The 14,967-nt window shown below is 40.6% G+C and overlaps 1 protein-coding gene across 1 annotated transcript in view; it reads right to left on the bottom strand.

The window, feature by feature from the left end:
• RBL1 (RB transcriptional corepressor like 1) overlaps positions 1-13,499 on the bottom strand; it is a 59,839-nt gene extending 46,340 nt beyond the window's left edge. The window contains exons 1-2 of the mRNA XM_045528629.1: positions 13,066-13,499; positions 9,163-9,296 (exon numbers count right to left, since the gene is read on the bottom strand). Coding sequence (XP_045384585.1) covers positions 9,163-9,296; positions 13,066-13,221 — 290 coding nt within the window. The 5' untranslated portion in view covers positions 13,222-13,499. The remainder of the gene's footprint in view (positions 1-9,162; positions 9,297-13,065) is intronic.
• Between the last annotated feature and the right edge of the window lie 1,468 nt (positions 13,500-14,967).

The raw sequence follows: 14,967 nt of genomic DNA, 5'->3' as shown, positions 1-14,967 counted from the left end.
AAAACAGTCTGACAGTTCTTCAAAAGCTTAAACATAAGAGTCACTATATAATCCAGCAATTCCACTCCCATGTACATATCTAAGAGAAATAAAAATGTGTTGACACAAAAAGCTATACACAAATGTTTACAGCAATACTAGTCATAATAGCCAAATGGTGGAAATAATCCAAATGTTCATCAATGGATACATGGATAAGCAAAATGTATACCATATCCATGCAATGGAATATTATTTGACCATAAAAAGAACTGCTGATACACGCTATATGATGGATGAACCTTGAAAACATTATGCTAAGTGAAAGAAGCCAACACAACGGACCACGTACTGTATGATTCCATTTATATGAAATGCCCAGAATAGACATTGAAATCTATACGGACAGAAATTAGATTAGTAGCTGCCAGGAGCTGGGTGTGGGAGTGGGGCTAGGGATGAATCCCAATGAGTGTGGGGTTTCTTTTTGGGGTGATGAAAATGTTCTAAAATTAATTGGGGTGATGGTTGCACAAGTCTGTAAATACATTAAAAACCACAGAACTGGCCAGGCTCAGTGACTCATTCCTATAATCCCAGCACTTTGGGAGGCCAAGGTGGGAGGATCACTTGAGGCCAGGAGTTTGAGACCATCCTGGGCAACACAGCGAGAACCTGTCTCTACGAAAAATAAAAATATCATGTGACTGTGGTCTCTCTTTCTCACAATATCTTTTTGTACTGTACTCACCCTTCTTCTTCCTATGATCTGATGATCTGATAACTGAGACAGCTACCAAGTGACTAAGGGGGCAAGTAGAATATACCGTGGATACGTTGGCAAAGAGATGATCCATATCCCAGGCAGGATGGAGAGGATGGCATAAGATTTCATCATGCTACTCAAAACAGCATGCAATTTAAAACTTATGAGTTGTTTATGAAATTTTCCATTTAATATCTTCAGATTGAAGCTGACCAGGGGTAAATGAAAAAGTGAAACCTTGAATAAGGAAGGATTACTGTACCTACAATATTCTGGACTTCGCTTTTTCCTCTAATTTATCTTGGACATCTTTTTATATAATTAAAACCTCTTCCATCATTTTAAGAGCTACAATTTATTTCATTGTATGAAAGTACCATAAGTGTACTTAACCACTCCTTTTATCCCTTAAACTTTATTTTGAAATAATATTAAATCTACAGAAAAGTTGCAAAGATAGCACAAGACCTCTTTTTATATCTTTCATCAGTATTCACCAGTTATTAAGATTTTTCATATTTCCTTTATCATCTAACTCTATATATACTATAAACACACATATATGGTGGTAAATTTTATGTGTCAATTTGGCTGGGCCATGGCATCCAGATATTGTCAAAAATTCTGCATGTTTTTGTGAAGACGTTTATTGGATGAAATTAACATTTTGATTGGTGGACTTGAGTAAAGCAGATTATCCTCCACAATGTGGGTAGACCACATCTAATCAGTTGAAAGTGTTAACAAAGACTAACCTCCCCTGAGTAAGAATGAATTCTGTCAGCAGACTGCCTTTGGACTCAAACTGCAACTCTTCCCTGGGCTTCTAGCCTACTGGCCTACCCTATCAGACTTTGGACTCTTTAAGCCTCCACAATCATGTAAGGCAATTCCTTTAAATAAATCTCTCTCTATATATATATCCTGTTCATTCAGTTTCTCTGGAGAACACTAGCTATTACAATATATATATAATTTATTCTGAACCATTTGAGAGTAAAGTTTGGATATCATGCCCTTTACCTGTAAACACTTCAGTTTCTATTTTTTGAGAAAAAAGACATTCTCTTACATAATCAGAGTACAATAATCAAAATCAGAAAATTTTATACTGGTAAAATGCTATCAGTCTATTTAAATTTAAATTTAAAATTTGCCAATTATCTAAATGATATTCTTTATAGCAACTTTTAATTTCTTAATCTAGACATTTTAGAATAGGCCAGTTATTTTGTGGTATGTCCGTAAATTGGGTTTGTCTCATGCATCCCTTATTAGAATTAGGCTTTCTCTCTCTCTCTCTCTCTCTATATATATATATATACACGTATGTATGTGTGTATATATATGTGTGTGTATACATACGTATATATATATTTATTTTTATTTATTTTTTTAAGACAGGGTTTCACTCTGTCACCCAGGATGGAGTGCAGTGGTGTGATCATAGCAGACTGAAGCCTCAAACTTCTGGGTCCAAGCGATCCTCCCACCACAGCCAACACTAACAGCTAGGACTACAGGTGCAAGCCACCATGCATGGCTACTTCTTAAAAATTTTTTTTTGTAGAGACAAGGTCTCACTACGTTGCCCAGGCTGGTCTTGACTCCTGGCCTCAAGCAATCCTCTTGCCTCAACCTCCCAAAGTGCTAGGATTACAGGCATAAGCTAGTGCACCAGCCAGCAGTTTTAATTTCAGTGATTCCAAGTCAGAACAGTGGAAGTAAAATTTTGAAACATCAGTGTGGAGACCTGTAACCAGGAAAAACTTCAGGATTTAGTCCAAAATGTAGGAAAAGAATAAAAACTCAACAACAATGGTCATGGCTAGAATTTAACATAGGTATGCTAAAATATTTTTTGAAACATAATCTTTTTCTTTCTAGTTCCCCATTTTTACTGAAGATAAACCTTAGTAGGACCAATTTACTTGCAAAGTAAGTATTAGTATTATATTACACGAATGAATGAGTGAATTCCTCTCTTCTTGAGGTGCCCCAAATATCTTGAGGTTCCCGGGCATGTCAGAAAGTGACATTTTTTTTACTTATCACAAGGTCAGGTACCTTGTAAGGGAACCAAGTAGACAAGGTACCAGCCCACTCTTTCTTTTTTTCCCCTCCACAGCTAGACAGCCTAGCCAGCCCAGTCTTTACAAATGGCTTTTTTTTTATCAGCTCTATAAAGTCAACCTCAACTTTTTACAGCAGTCTGGTCATATCTCAAATATACCCCTTCAGTCAAAGCCTTGTAAAATAAGTGATGTCTATTAGAGACCTGTTAAGTGTGTCCTTAAAAGCAGAGCTTCAATTCCAACTCCATGGAACACGGAATCAAGTTGCTGGAATGAAGTCTGAATCTCAAACCAAAATTAGGGAGATTCTAAACCTGAGAGGAGACTTGCCACAGACCCCTGATGACTCTGTGAGGTCAGGTGAACGAAAATCATTTGTGCCGGTACCAAGATCCCAACTGTTGGCAAACAGAGGCTCACTTCAGGTGCCTTTGTGGTTGCTAAAATGTCAACTGGCCAGGAGCCACAGACAGCAGTAGCCAGTAGAGGACAGTAGTGAGCATGTGCATCTCCATGCCTGGCTGGTCCTCAAGGCCAACCCAAGGTCACCAGGACGCTAAGAAGTAGTACAAGGGCCTGGGGACCAGTGTCAAGGTGGGTCACTGTATGTGCTGTACCCCTTGACCAGAAACTCCGGGGACCCATGTGCCTCTTTCTCCTCCTTGGGCCGAGGCCCACCACACCCTGCCAGTGCCAATGGCTGGGCCCCACATGGGCATCAGCCCTGCCCATCAGTAGAGTGCAGCATGGCTTGCTGAGGCTGAGCTGGGCCAGAAAGCAGCTCAGCAGCCATTGTTTAATGGGTATGGAGTGTCAGTTTGGGAAGACGAGGAAGTTCTGGTCATGGATAGTAGTGACGGCTGCACAACAATGTGAAGGTACATAATGCCAATGATCTATACACTTAAAAATGGTTAAAATGGTCAAACTTATGATATATACATTTTACCACACACATATAGACACATACACAGAGTACAGTTGGCCCTCCATCTCTGTGGGTTTCACATCTATGGATTCTACCAACCACAGATAAAAATATTTGGAAAAAAAATGGATGCTTGCATCTGTACTGAACTGTACATGTACATGTACAGACTTTTTTTCTGGTCATTATTCCCTAAACAATATAGTATAACAACTACTTACATTGCATTAGCTATAACAAGCAATTTAAAGATCATTTAAAGTATATGGGCTAGGTGCAGTGGGGCATGCCTATAGTCCCAGCTATGTGGGAGGTTGAGGCAGGAGGATTGTTTGAGACCAGGAGTTCGAGGCTGTAGTGCCTAATGATCACCCCTGTAAATAGCTACTGCACTCCAGCCTGGGCAACATAGTGAGACCTCATAAAAGAAAGGAATGAAAGAAAGAACATAGGAGGATCTGCATAGATTATATGCAAACACTACATCATTTTATATAAGGGACTTGACTATCCATGGATTTTGGTACCTGCAGGGGTAAGGTGGGTCCTGAAACTAGTCTCCCATGGATATTGAGGGACAATTATATAGGGTAGGGATAGTAAATATGTGACTTATGTTCCAATAGCAGCACACTACTGAATTTTAATGGCACTCGAGATAAAATTACTTTGTAACAAATTAACATCATCAAATGCTCCAAATAAAATATATGAAAAAGTTTTTCATGAACTTTCTTTCATGTTTTATTATAATACAAAAATAATTACTGAATGAAGGAACAAGTGTCAACTTGATTTAAATCACAAGGTACTGACTTGTGAAAATAAGGATAAATTACTTCGCAAAACTTAAAACAGGGCTGGGCATGGTGGCTCATGCCTATAATCCTGGCACTTTGGGAGGCTGATGCAGGAGGATCACTTGAGGCCAAGAGTTTGAGACCAGCCTGAGCAACATAGTGAGAACCTGTCTCTAGAAACAATTTAAAAATTAGCAAGGTGTGGTGGTATGTGCCTGTCATCCCAGCTACTCAGGAGGCTGAGGCAGGAGGATCACTGGAGCCTAGGAATCCGAGGTTACAGTGATCTATATTTGGGACATGGCATTCCAGCCTGGGTGACAGAGTGAGACTCTGTCTCTTAAAAAAAAAGAAGAAAGAAAATTGCACAACAGATACCACTTTTTAATATACTTAATAGCAAAACAAATTTTTATGTGATACTTTTATTTAAGTTGAAAATTACATAGTATTAGGTTTTTGTCCCAAACTGAGGCTGAGAAAAATGTGGTTTAGGCTGGGCGAGGTGGCTCATGCCTGTAATCCTAGAACTCCGGGAAGCTGAGGTGGGAGCACTGCTTGAGCTCAGGAGTTTGAGACTAGCCTGAGACAGTGAGATCCTGTCTCTACGAAAAATAGAAAAATTAGCTGGGCATGGTGGCATGCACCTGTAATCCCAGCTACTCAGGAGGCTGAAGCAGGAGGATCACTTGAGCCCAGGAGTTTGAGGATGCAGTGAGCTATGATGACACCACTACACTCTAGCCAGGGTGACAGAGGGAGACTCTGTCTCCAAAAAAAAAAAAAAAAGGTTTAAAACAGAGACATACTGATATATATTTGTGTGTAGATACATGTGTAATACAGCATGCACTTGGGAGAGTCTGCCATTTACTGGGTACATTACCCCTGGCAATTAATTTAAACTTCTCTGTAACTTGGTTTCCTTATCTATAAAATGAGACATTGCATGGAATCACCATAAGGACTAAATAAATAAAGAGATGCAAAACATTTAATACTTAAGTACATGCTTGGCACATAGGTAAATACTCAATAAAAATCTGCTATTTTTACATATGTCTATAATCTATACTTATATATTATTTTATAGTATGATGTATTAATACTATTAATGGGCATTTTCCCATGTCTAGAAAGATCTACATAACCATTTAAAATTATACTTAAAGTTCAAATTTTGCAAACAGCCCAAATTATTATAAATAAATAACAATATCATTTGCAATTCTTTTTTTATTTCTCTGAATAAACATGTTGATGCTGGTGAACTGCTCTTATAGCACTGAGAATCTGACACAAAAAAATTTGGGGAGAAAGGGACTTTGAAAATAATAATCTACACTTTAAAAAGACATATATTTTGACCCCCGTTAGCAATCACTATACTTTTTAGGAATTTATCAGAAATGCATACTTACAATTGGTTACTTGTCTATAATCACGAAGGACTGGATATACCTAAATGTCCATCAATAAGGAGCTGGCTAAATATATGAAACATCCTTATACCCTAAAATATCCTAGAGTCATTAAAAAAAATTAATGAGGTAGAACTATATATGCTGATATATAAGGATTTCGAAAATACATAGTAAGAAAAGTAACTGCAGAACAACACATATAGTATAAACTCATTTATGTTTAAAAAGAAAAAAAACAATGAAAAATAGATTTAGGTGTTTATATATAATAGGAAATTATGTATAAAGGTTAATTCTGGGGAATGAGAAAAGGAGGAGACTTCTTTCTACCTTTAACACTTCTGTATTACTTGACATTTTTAAAAATCATTTTTGTGCATGTTACAAAACAAAATTTATCATTTTAACCATTTTCAAGTCTGTTCAGTAGCATTAAGTACATTCACATTGTGCAACCATCACTATCATCAATTTCCAGAACTCATTTCACATTATTTGAAATTTTCATCATAAGCATGTACTATTGTAAATTTTTTTGTTATAAATCTTTTTTGTTCAGTTTCCCCAACATCCTACTATTACAAAGATTTAAAAATAATATGGTCAGTGATGAGAAACATTGACAGAAAAAGATCAGATTTGTTTTTTATTAAAATGGATAACATTTTGTGCAATCAAAAAATTACTTTAGGCCGGGCGTGGTGGCTCACGCCTGTAATCCTAACACTCTGGGAGGCCCAGGCGGGTGGATCACTCGAGGTCAGGAGTTCGAGACCAGCCTGAGCAAGAGCGAGACCCCGTCTCCACTAAAAATAGAAAGAAATTATATGGCCAACTAAAAATCTATAGAGAAAAAATTAGCCGGGCATAGTGGCGCATGCCTGTAGTCCCAGCTACTCGGGAGGCTGAGGCAGTAGGATCGCTTAAGCCGAGGAGTCTGAGGTTGCTGTGAGCTAGGCTGATGCCACAGTACTCACTCTAGCCTAGGCAACAAAGCGAGACTCTGTCTCAAAAAAAAAAAAAAAAAAAAAAAAAAAAAATTACTTTAACCCCGGATGGGTGCAGTGGCTCACGCCCATAATTCAAGCACTTTGGGAGGCTGAGGTGGGAGGATCCCTTGAGCACAGGAGTTCGAGGCTGCAGTGAGCTATAATTGTGCCACTACTCCAGCATGAGTGACAAAGTGAGACCCTGTCTCTCTTAAAAAAAAAAAAAAAATTAAATAAAAAAAATAACATTACTTCAACCCCATCAATCTTGATTTTATTTTCATCTATTATAAAAATTAACATCTAAAGCTTTTTAAAATTATCTTGACATTATTAATTTTCCATTCAAAGAAGCAAAATTGTTCTGAGAATTTTTTTTTTTTTTTTGAGACAGAGTATCACTCTCTTGCCTGGGCTAGAGTGCCGTGGCGTCAGCCTAGCTCACAGCAACCTGAAACTCCTGGGCTCAAGTGATCCTCCTGCCTCAGCCTCCCGGCTAGCTGGGACTACAGGCATGCGCCACCATGCCTGGCTAATTTTTCTATATATATATTTTTAGCTGTCCATATAATTTCTTTCTAGTTTTAGTAGAGACGGGGTCTCACTCTTGCTCAGGCTGGTCTTGAACTCCTGAGCTCAAACAATCCACCTGCCTCGGCCTCCCAGAGTGCTAGGATTACAGGAGTGAGCCACCGCGCCCGGCCTTTTTTTTTTTTCATTTAAAATGAACTGAAACCTATTTGCCATCCCTGGACAGGGCTTTAAACTTTGCTCCTCTTCCACCCCAGAAAACTAGGCATAGCAAATAGACAATGATCTCAAATAGTTCTGTCTCAAGAACATTAACACCTATTCAAACTGGATAACTCCATTTCTTCTGTTTGCTATCCAGGCAAATAATTCTATATGGTTGATACTGGAGCAAGTAATAGATATAAATAACTAAGAATTGTAGAGCAGTTGCAAGGGAAAAAAAATATGAACTATACATAGAGAAATAGGACAACACCTGACAAAATGACCAAAGTTAACAGCATCAGTGAGACACGACAGATGGATAACATGCACCATCAGATATCTGTGATATTCTGAAGACACAAAGTCACTTGTATAGTTTTCCATCAGGGAATGTATAATCTGCATCTCATCGTAAGAAAATATCAGACAAATCCAAAATGAGGAACAATCTATTATAATAAAAAGGGAGACAAGGTGGTTGTGGATTATGTTCTTGAAAAATGTTAATGTCATAAAAGACAAAGGCTGTGGAAACGTTCCTAATTAAAGGAGAATAAATAGACATGATAAGCAAATGCATTAATTAATCCTAAATTGGAAGGAAAAAATGCTATAAAGAACATTATTAAATTGACTAACAAAACTAGAACAGAGATGGCAGGTTAGATAAAATTATTTTATCAATGTTAACTTTGCTGAAGTTGATAATTGTACTGTAGTTACTTAAGGAACTACACATTGAAGTATTTAGGGTTAAAGGGCTATAAATTCACACTACTCACTTTGAAATGGCTCAGGAAAAAATATTAAAGACAGAAAGATCTATATATTCAAGAGAGAAAGATCAAATGACAAAGCAAATGGGATAAAATATCAATAATAGGTGAATATGGGTCAAGGGTATATGGGTATGTTTGGCCTTTTCTTTTTTCTTTTTTTTTTTTGAGACAGTCTCACTCTTTTGTCCGGGTGAGTAACTCCTGGGCTGAAGTGATCCTCCTGCCTCAGCCTCCCGAGTAGCTGGTAGTACAGGCACGCGTCACCATACCCAGTTAATTTTTTCTATTTTTAGCAGAGATGGGGTCTCACTCTTCCTTAGGCTGGTCTTGAACTTCTGAGCTCAAGCAATCCTCCTGCTTCGGCCTCCCAGAGTGCTAGGATTACAGGCGTGAGCCACGGCACCAGGCCTATCCTTTCCTTATTTTTGCAACTTTTCTGTAAGCCTGAAATTATTTCCAAATTTAAAAAATTAAAAAAATTAAGATTTAGCACAGAGGCCTCTAGCTTAAGTCAGAATTTGAGGAAGAAAGGAAGAGGAAGAATGTGAAAATTGGGAAAGGATACCCATGTGATAACAAACTTAGAATTAAATGAAGTCAAATGATTTAAAATAAAGAGAAATTCAATTCTAAAATTAAATTTAGAGCTTATAAAACAACATTAGAAAAATCAAAGTGCTTTACCTTAATTTAGCTGAACGTAGTATTCTGGTAAGTGAAACACAGTTTCCTTCCATGATACCCTTTCCAACTGTGGGAATAATGCTTTTGCGGCATGCAACATATAATGAACATGCCAACCAGTGTATAACTTCTCCCTGGCAGGCAAAAGACAAACAGCGAAATGGATGTATTATTATGTTTAAATGCCTGAATTCTAAAAGCAGAAGATATTTTAGAATTATCTGTCTCAATCCTCCTTCTATAGATAAAGGGTCAGAGAAATGAAGATATTTGCCCAAAGTCACAAAGCTAAGTTAGTTGCAATAATGGGTATAAAAATCTTTACTCTTAATCCTGTGTTCTTATAACTATACCATGCTAAATCAGTATTAATCTAAAGATAGATCTTTCACCTACACCTCAAATCTAATACAGTCATGTACCACATAACATTTTGGTCAATGATGACCTCATATACAATGGTGGTCCCTTCAGATTATAATATGTTTTTACTGTACCTTTTCTGTTTAGGTGTTTTGAAACACAAATACTTACCATTGTTTAACAGTTACCTATAGTATTTAGTATAGTAACATATTAAACATGTTTGTAGCCTAGGAGCAACAGGTTATTTCCTATAGCCTAGATACATAGTAGGCTATACTATCTAGGTTTGCGTAAGTATACTCGATGATGCTCGAACAATGACGAAATTGCCTAATGGAATGTATCCCCATCGTTAAGCGAAGCATGACTGTATGAGAGTCAGCATTACTTAAAACTTGTCAGCATTACTTTCACAATTTTAAAACACCAGTCATGGCCTTGATGATGCTGAAGTTCCTTTCTACCATTTTAGTTTTGTTTCTTCTTAACCAGTTTGGCAGAGAAAGGAAAGAACAGAGTAAAAAGTTGGCACAGGAGTCACACATAAAAAATTAATACTTACCCTGTGCAACATAAAGGAGACTGTCATTTTTGTGAGGTAAAAAGTTGGAGAATCATTTATCCCAAAACATGTCATCTTTAAGATGCAGTCATGCATTGCTTAACGAAAGGAATATGTGCTGAGATATGCGATGTTAAGCAATTTTGTTGTTGTGCGAACATCATAGAGTGAACTTACACAAACCTCGATAGTATAGCTTAACATAAACCAAGGCTATGTGGTATAGCCTATTGCTCCTAGGCTACAAACCTGTACAGCATGTTACTGTACTGAATACTGTAGGCAATTGTAATACAATAGTAAGATATTTGTGTAATTAAACATATCTAAACATAGAAAAGGTACAGTAAAAATATGGTATTATAACCTTATGGGACCACTATCATATACGCAGTCTATCATTGACTGAAACATTGTTATGCGGTACATGACTGTAGTATGTATGGCTCTCCATCTTAGATATCTCAATTTACAATACTACAAAAAAGGTGACATTTGGGAATTCCACACTTAATTTTCTGCATTAGACTTTATATCTCCAAGCTAGAATCATTTTATGACTTCATTGGTGAAATACTCCACTTTAAGGATTAAGAATTACAGATGCAAATCTCAGAGCACAACATAATACTGCTCCTATTCACTGTTCTGCAGATCCTCTTTAAGACCAGATTCTAGAAGGATACAAAGATTTCTTGTAATAATCTAAAAAGGGTGGTAGAAATGGGTGGCCATCAATAAAACTAAAACTCAGTGTTTCTATCCTAACGGAGTGAGAAATCTTATTTGCTAAAAGCACTAAATGAGGCAGGTAAGCTTAAAGATGAACATTTTTAGAAGCCTTACTATTGAATTATTTGGGAATAACATCCAAGTACTATAGAGCTTTTGGAGACAAGCTACTGACCGAAAATGCTATTATAGCAAGATGGAAAAGAATATCAGTACTAGAATTATTTTGATTTTTTTTCCTAAAAAAAAAAGTCAACTATATATTATTTATTCTATTTCCTAGGCCTCAATGCTAGGCCTTAGCAATACAAAAATGATTTCTGATCTCATGGATCAAGTCTAGAGCTACAAAGAACAGATACTCTTATCTATAACTGGTGAGAGATAAGCCATAAGAACTGAAGATAAAGCCTTGTGGGAGAATATAAGTAGTGAGTAACTGATTTTGACTGAGGGTCAGGGAAAGCTTCGCAGAGGAAAACTTAAAATTGGTAAATGGTAAATCACCAAAAATGTAAGCAGCAGTTTGTAAGGTAGACTAGAGATAGGTAGGGTTTGGGGGGGGGGGGGGAGGTGATTGGTTCTTGGGAACCAGCTGAGATATATGAAAGTGCCTACTCCAAGTGCCTGTCACCAAAAACTGAAAGGGGGAGGTAAGAGGAGGAAAATGAAACACTGGATAGAATAAACACTCACAAAATCTCAGCTCATAAATCAGGTGCTTTCTAAAGCAAACATTTAAGATATCCTGATCAACTCTGCCTAACTAGAGATTTAGCTCTTCAACCTCCCCTGGAGTTGGGGGTGAGAGGAAAGGTTCCCAGCAGAGGGAACGGCATGGAGAAGCACACAGCTGGGAACAAGCTTGTCATATTCAAGAATCTGAAACAGGTGCCTAGTTGAATGCCTTGACTCAGTTTGCATACAGTAAATGCTTATTCAATGAGAGACCAAAGGAGCACCTGGGATGTCAGAAATGCTTTCTCAGGCTTTCAGAAATCAGTTTTGAACTGAGAGGCCACTGATTCATAATCTCCCTTACTTTCTTATTTTTCCTTCGGCTTTCCAGGCATGCTACCCACAGATGCAGATCATTCATTGTCCTTTATCCAGTCTATCCAGTCCTATCCTGGAGACATACAAGAGTCTTTCTCAGGTACTTTCCCCCTCATATATAGACACACATACAGTCGACTCCACATTTCCAACTTTATGCTTTTGAACTCAGCAATTAATTATTTCACTGGGTGGTGAGTCAGTGGAGCACCCTATGCGTGGGCTGAGCCCTCTTGGCTCATAAACGCCTTTGAACGGTGGTTGGAATGATAAGCTGAAATACGTTCCATCACAATTCTGTCTCTACAATGGGCTTACGCTTGTCTGGGTTTCCACATTGGAATGACCCTGGGCAAGACAATCCTCAGGGCCTCGATACCCTGGAAAGTAGGTATAATACTGACTGCCACGCCATGTTCACAGGGCTGTCGTGAGGATAAAATGTAACAGTGAGAGGGGAAAACCTAACAATGATAACCGACATTTATTTTATTCACAGCCAGACACTTTGCTGGCTTCATCAGGACCTTGATCTGACAGAGGAGGAACGTGGGGCGGAGCGATCAGCTTCGCGTGCACATCGGCTTTGATCGAGCCACCGCACAGTGAGTGCCGCGCTACAAAGTGAGTGGCCCACAGCTCCGCCCTGGCGAGGCAGAGGATGGAGAGGTTCAATGGCTCAGGCTCCTGCTGGCTGCATCACTAACCTGTGGCCCTGGGCAAGTAGCTTAACCTCTTTGGGGCTCCACTTCCGGTTCGTGGAACGGGGAGAACACACGTGTTCAGAGAGAACTGAGATGGTATAAAGCTCTGAGCAGCGGTGTCTTGGCACGCAATTCATTTTCGTTTTTACCATTATATTTATTTGCATTGATGTTAGGGCAGTACATGACGTTTGTGGCGCTTGGCGGGGCGGAGGGAGGTACGGTCTGGACGCCCGGAGTCCCCTTGACTGGCGCGGGACCTAGGACAAGCTGCTCCTTTTCTAGGGTTTAGTTTCCCGCCTTAAAAAACTGGGTGGACCGCCTGAGCTACACCCACCCTTCCCGCCCCGCACTCCTCGGCGCCCGGCAGGGTAGCGACGCTCCTCGGTGGGGAAACTCCCACCGCCCCATAGGCTGGGCGGGGGCGGGGCGGGGGTGGGGCCTGGCGGGGGTCGTCCGGCCGCCCCACCTGCCGCCGCTCACCTCTAGGCTGTAGTTGCCCCGGATGGCGGTGAAGTTGTCCAGGGCTTCGGCCGCGCTCCCCTCGTCCAGGTTCAGCTCCTGGCACAGGGCCTGCAGCGCCTCCCCGGCCGCGGCGACCACCGCCGCCCCCTCGGTGTGAGGCTCGTCCTCGAACATCCCCCTCAGGCCCTGCGGGCGGCGCGCCACAGCCCCCAACTTCTTTCTCCCTCCCGGGCGCACTACCCACAACCACCCGCGCCAAAGCGCGCGAAAATCGGCGACTTCAGCGCCCCATCTCTTCGTCCGTCTGCCTCCGCTTTTCTCCTCAAAAAAAAAGTCCGTTTTTTTCTCCGGAGCTCCCAGCCGTCCTTCTTCGGAAATATGACGAGAAGACTGACCTTGTATCCTGGAAAAACCTGGCCTTGGCCCATGGCGGGCTGTGTGGGGTCCCAGACTGCGGGGCAAATGGAGAGCGGAGGGATCCGCGGCCTGCGCGCAGGGTCTGCCGGGAGTTGAAGTCCATCCCCGGCCTTGCCGCCTACGTCGTCGCCCCTGTCTCTTTGGTCAGGCTCCTCGGTTTAGGCAGGGCTGGGCTTATAGGGAGGCGGCCTCGTTCATCCTAGTGATGTTACAGCAAGTGTTACAGCGGGTGGTCCCGAGGACAAAGCGAGTGGCACACAGAGTTGGAGAGTCAAGGTTTATTTACCAGCGGGCTCAGAGGGGTCTCGCCACCAAATTCTGAGCCCCTTCTACCCGATTTTTCCCACTTTTATTAAGTTGGGGTGGTCCGAGGGGGTGGGGTCTCAGGTGACTAATGCCCGCCAGGTAATAGGTTAGTATTATGTTGATGCACCAGGTAATAGGTTTAGTGTTATGCTGATGCGACAGGTAATAGATGAGTTGATGGGCCAGGTGATAGGTTAATATTATGCTGATGCAGGTCTTCTGTGAGGGCTGGGGGTCTCAGGTGGCTGATGGGGGTTTTCCTTATCACCAAGATGGTGAAAGGTGATATTGTTAACTAGGATGGAGTACAAGCAGAGAGATGAAATCAATTTTGGAGCCGTTGAGTCTGGGATGCTTCCAGGAAATTTAAGTGGAGGCTGTTGGGTCCCTTCTTGGAAATTTCCCAATCTTCTACATTCTCCACACATAGAGAGGGTTGGGACTTGGGAACCAAGTGAGCAAAAACTCAAAAGTTTCCCCCAAAACTCAAACTCAAACTGACCCACCCATATGGTACTTCCAACTTGTCTTCCTTCTAAAGGCCCTGTAGCAGCTGACTTCAGGACTATCTCATTGTTCTCTGGAGGGTATGTCAGCACAAAAGTCTGCCGACAGAATCTCTGCCCATGAATGTTTACTTAGAGGACTGGTTATGGGCAATGGGAGGAGGTGTATCTCCAATGCCAAAGGGGTCATAACAGGTTAGCATCCCTCCTCCTAACTTCCTTTGCTGCCAACAAAGACGTGTCAGGATTAGTGGAGGTGAGATGGATGAAGGTCCTCTTGTAGTGGTTCATTTTTTTTTTAGTTAACCTACTTATGCCTATTTAAGAGAGCTTCCAGCTCAGCAGAGAGGTCCAGGAGTGGGGGCAGCCTGAACATGATGATTTGGAAATGTCCAGGCGGTACCTAAAGCTAAGGGAGCAGGTTGATATCGCTCAGGGAATGTGTTGGCATGAAAAGAGACCCAAGGTAGAACGCTTAGGGACATCAACATTTAAGGGATGGCAGAATTAGAGGAGTGAATGAAAAAGACTGTCCAGAGAGGAATAAAAACAAGAAGTGGTATCTTAGAGGCCAGGAAAGAACTTCATAGAGACCAACCAACTCTGCTGAGAATCCAAGTAGGTTGAGAAATTCACAGAAGAGCTCATATATTATCTTTTTCTCTTCTTTTTTTTTCTGGCAGGTGAGTTG

The sequence above is a fragment of the Lemur catta genome, chromosome 17, assembly GCF_020740605.2.
Source record: "Lemur catta isolate mLemCat1 chromosome 17, mLemCat1.pri, whole genome shotgun sequence".
Classification (NCBI taxonomy): Eukaryota; Metazoa; Chordata; class Mammalia; order Primates; family Lemuridae; genus Lemur; species Lemur catta.
This window is presented reverse-complemented; position numbering and strand designations above follow the sequence as displayed.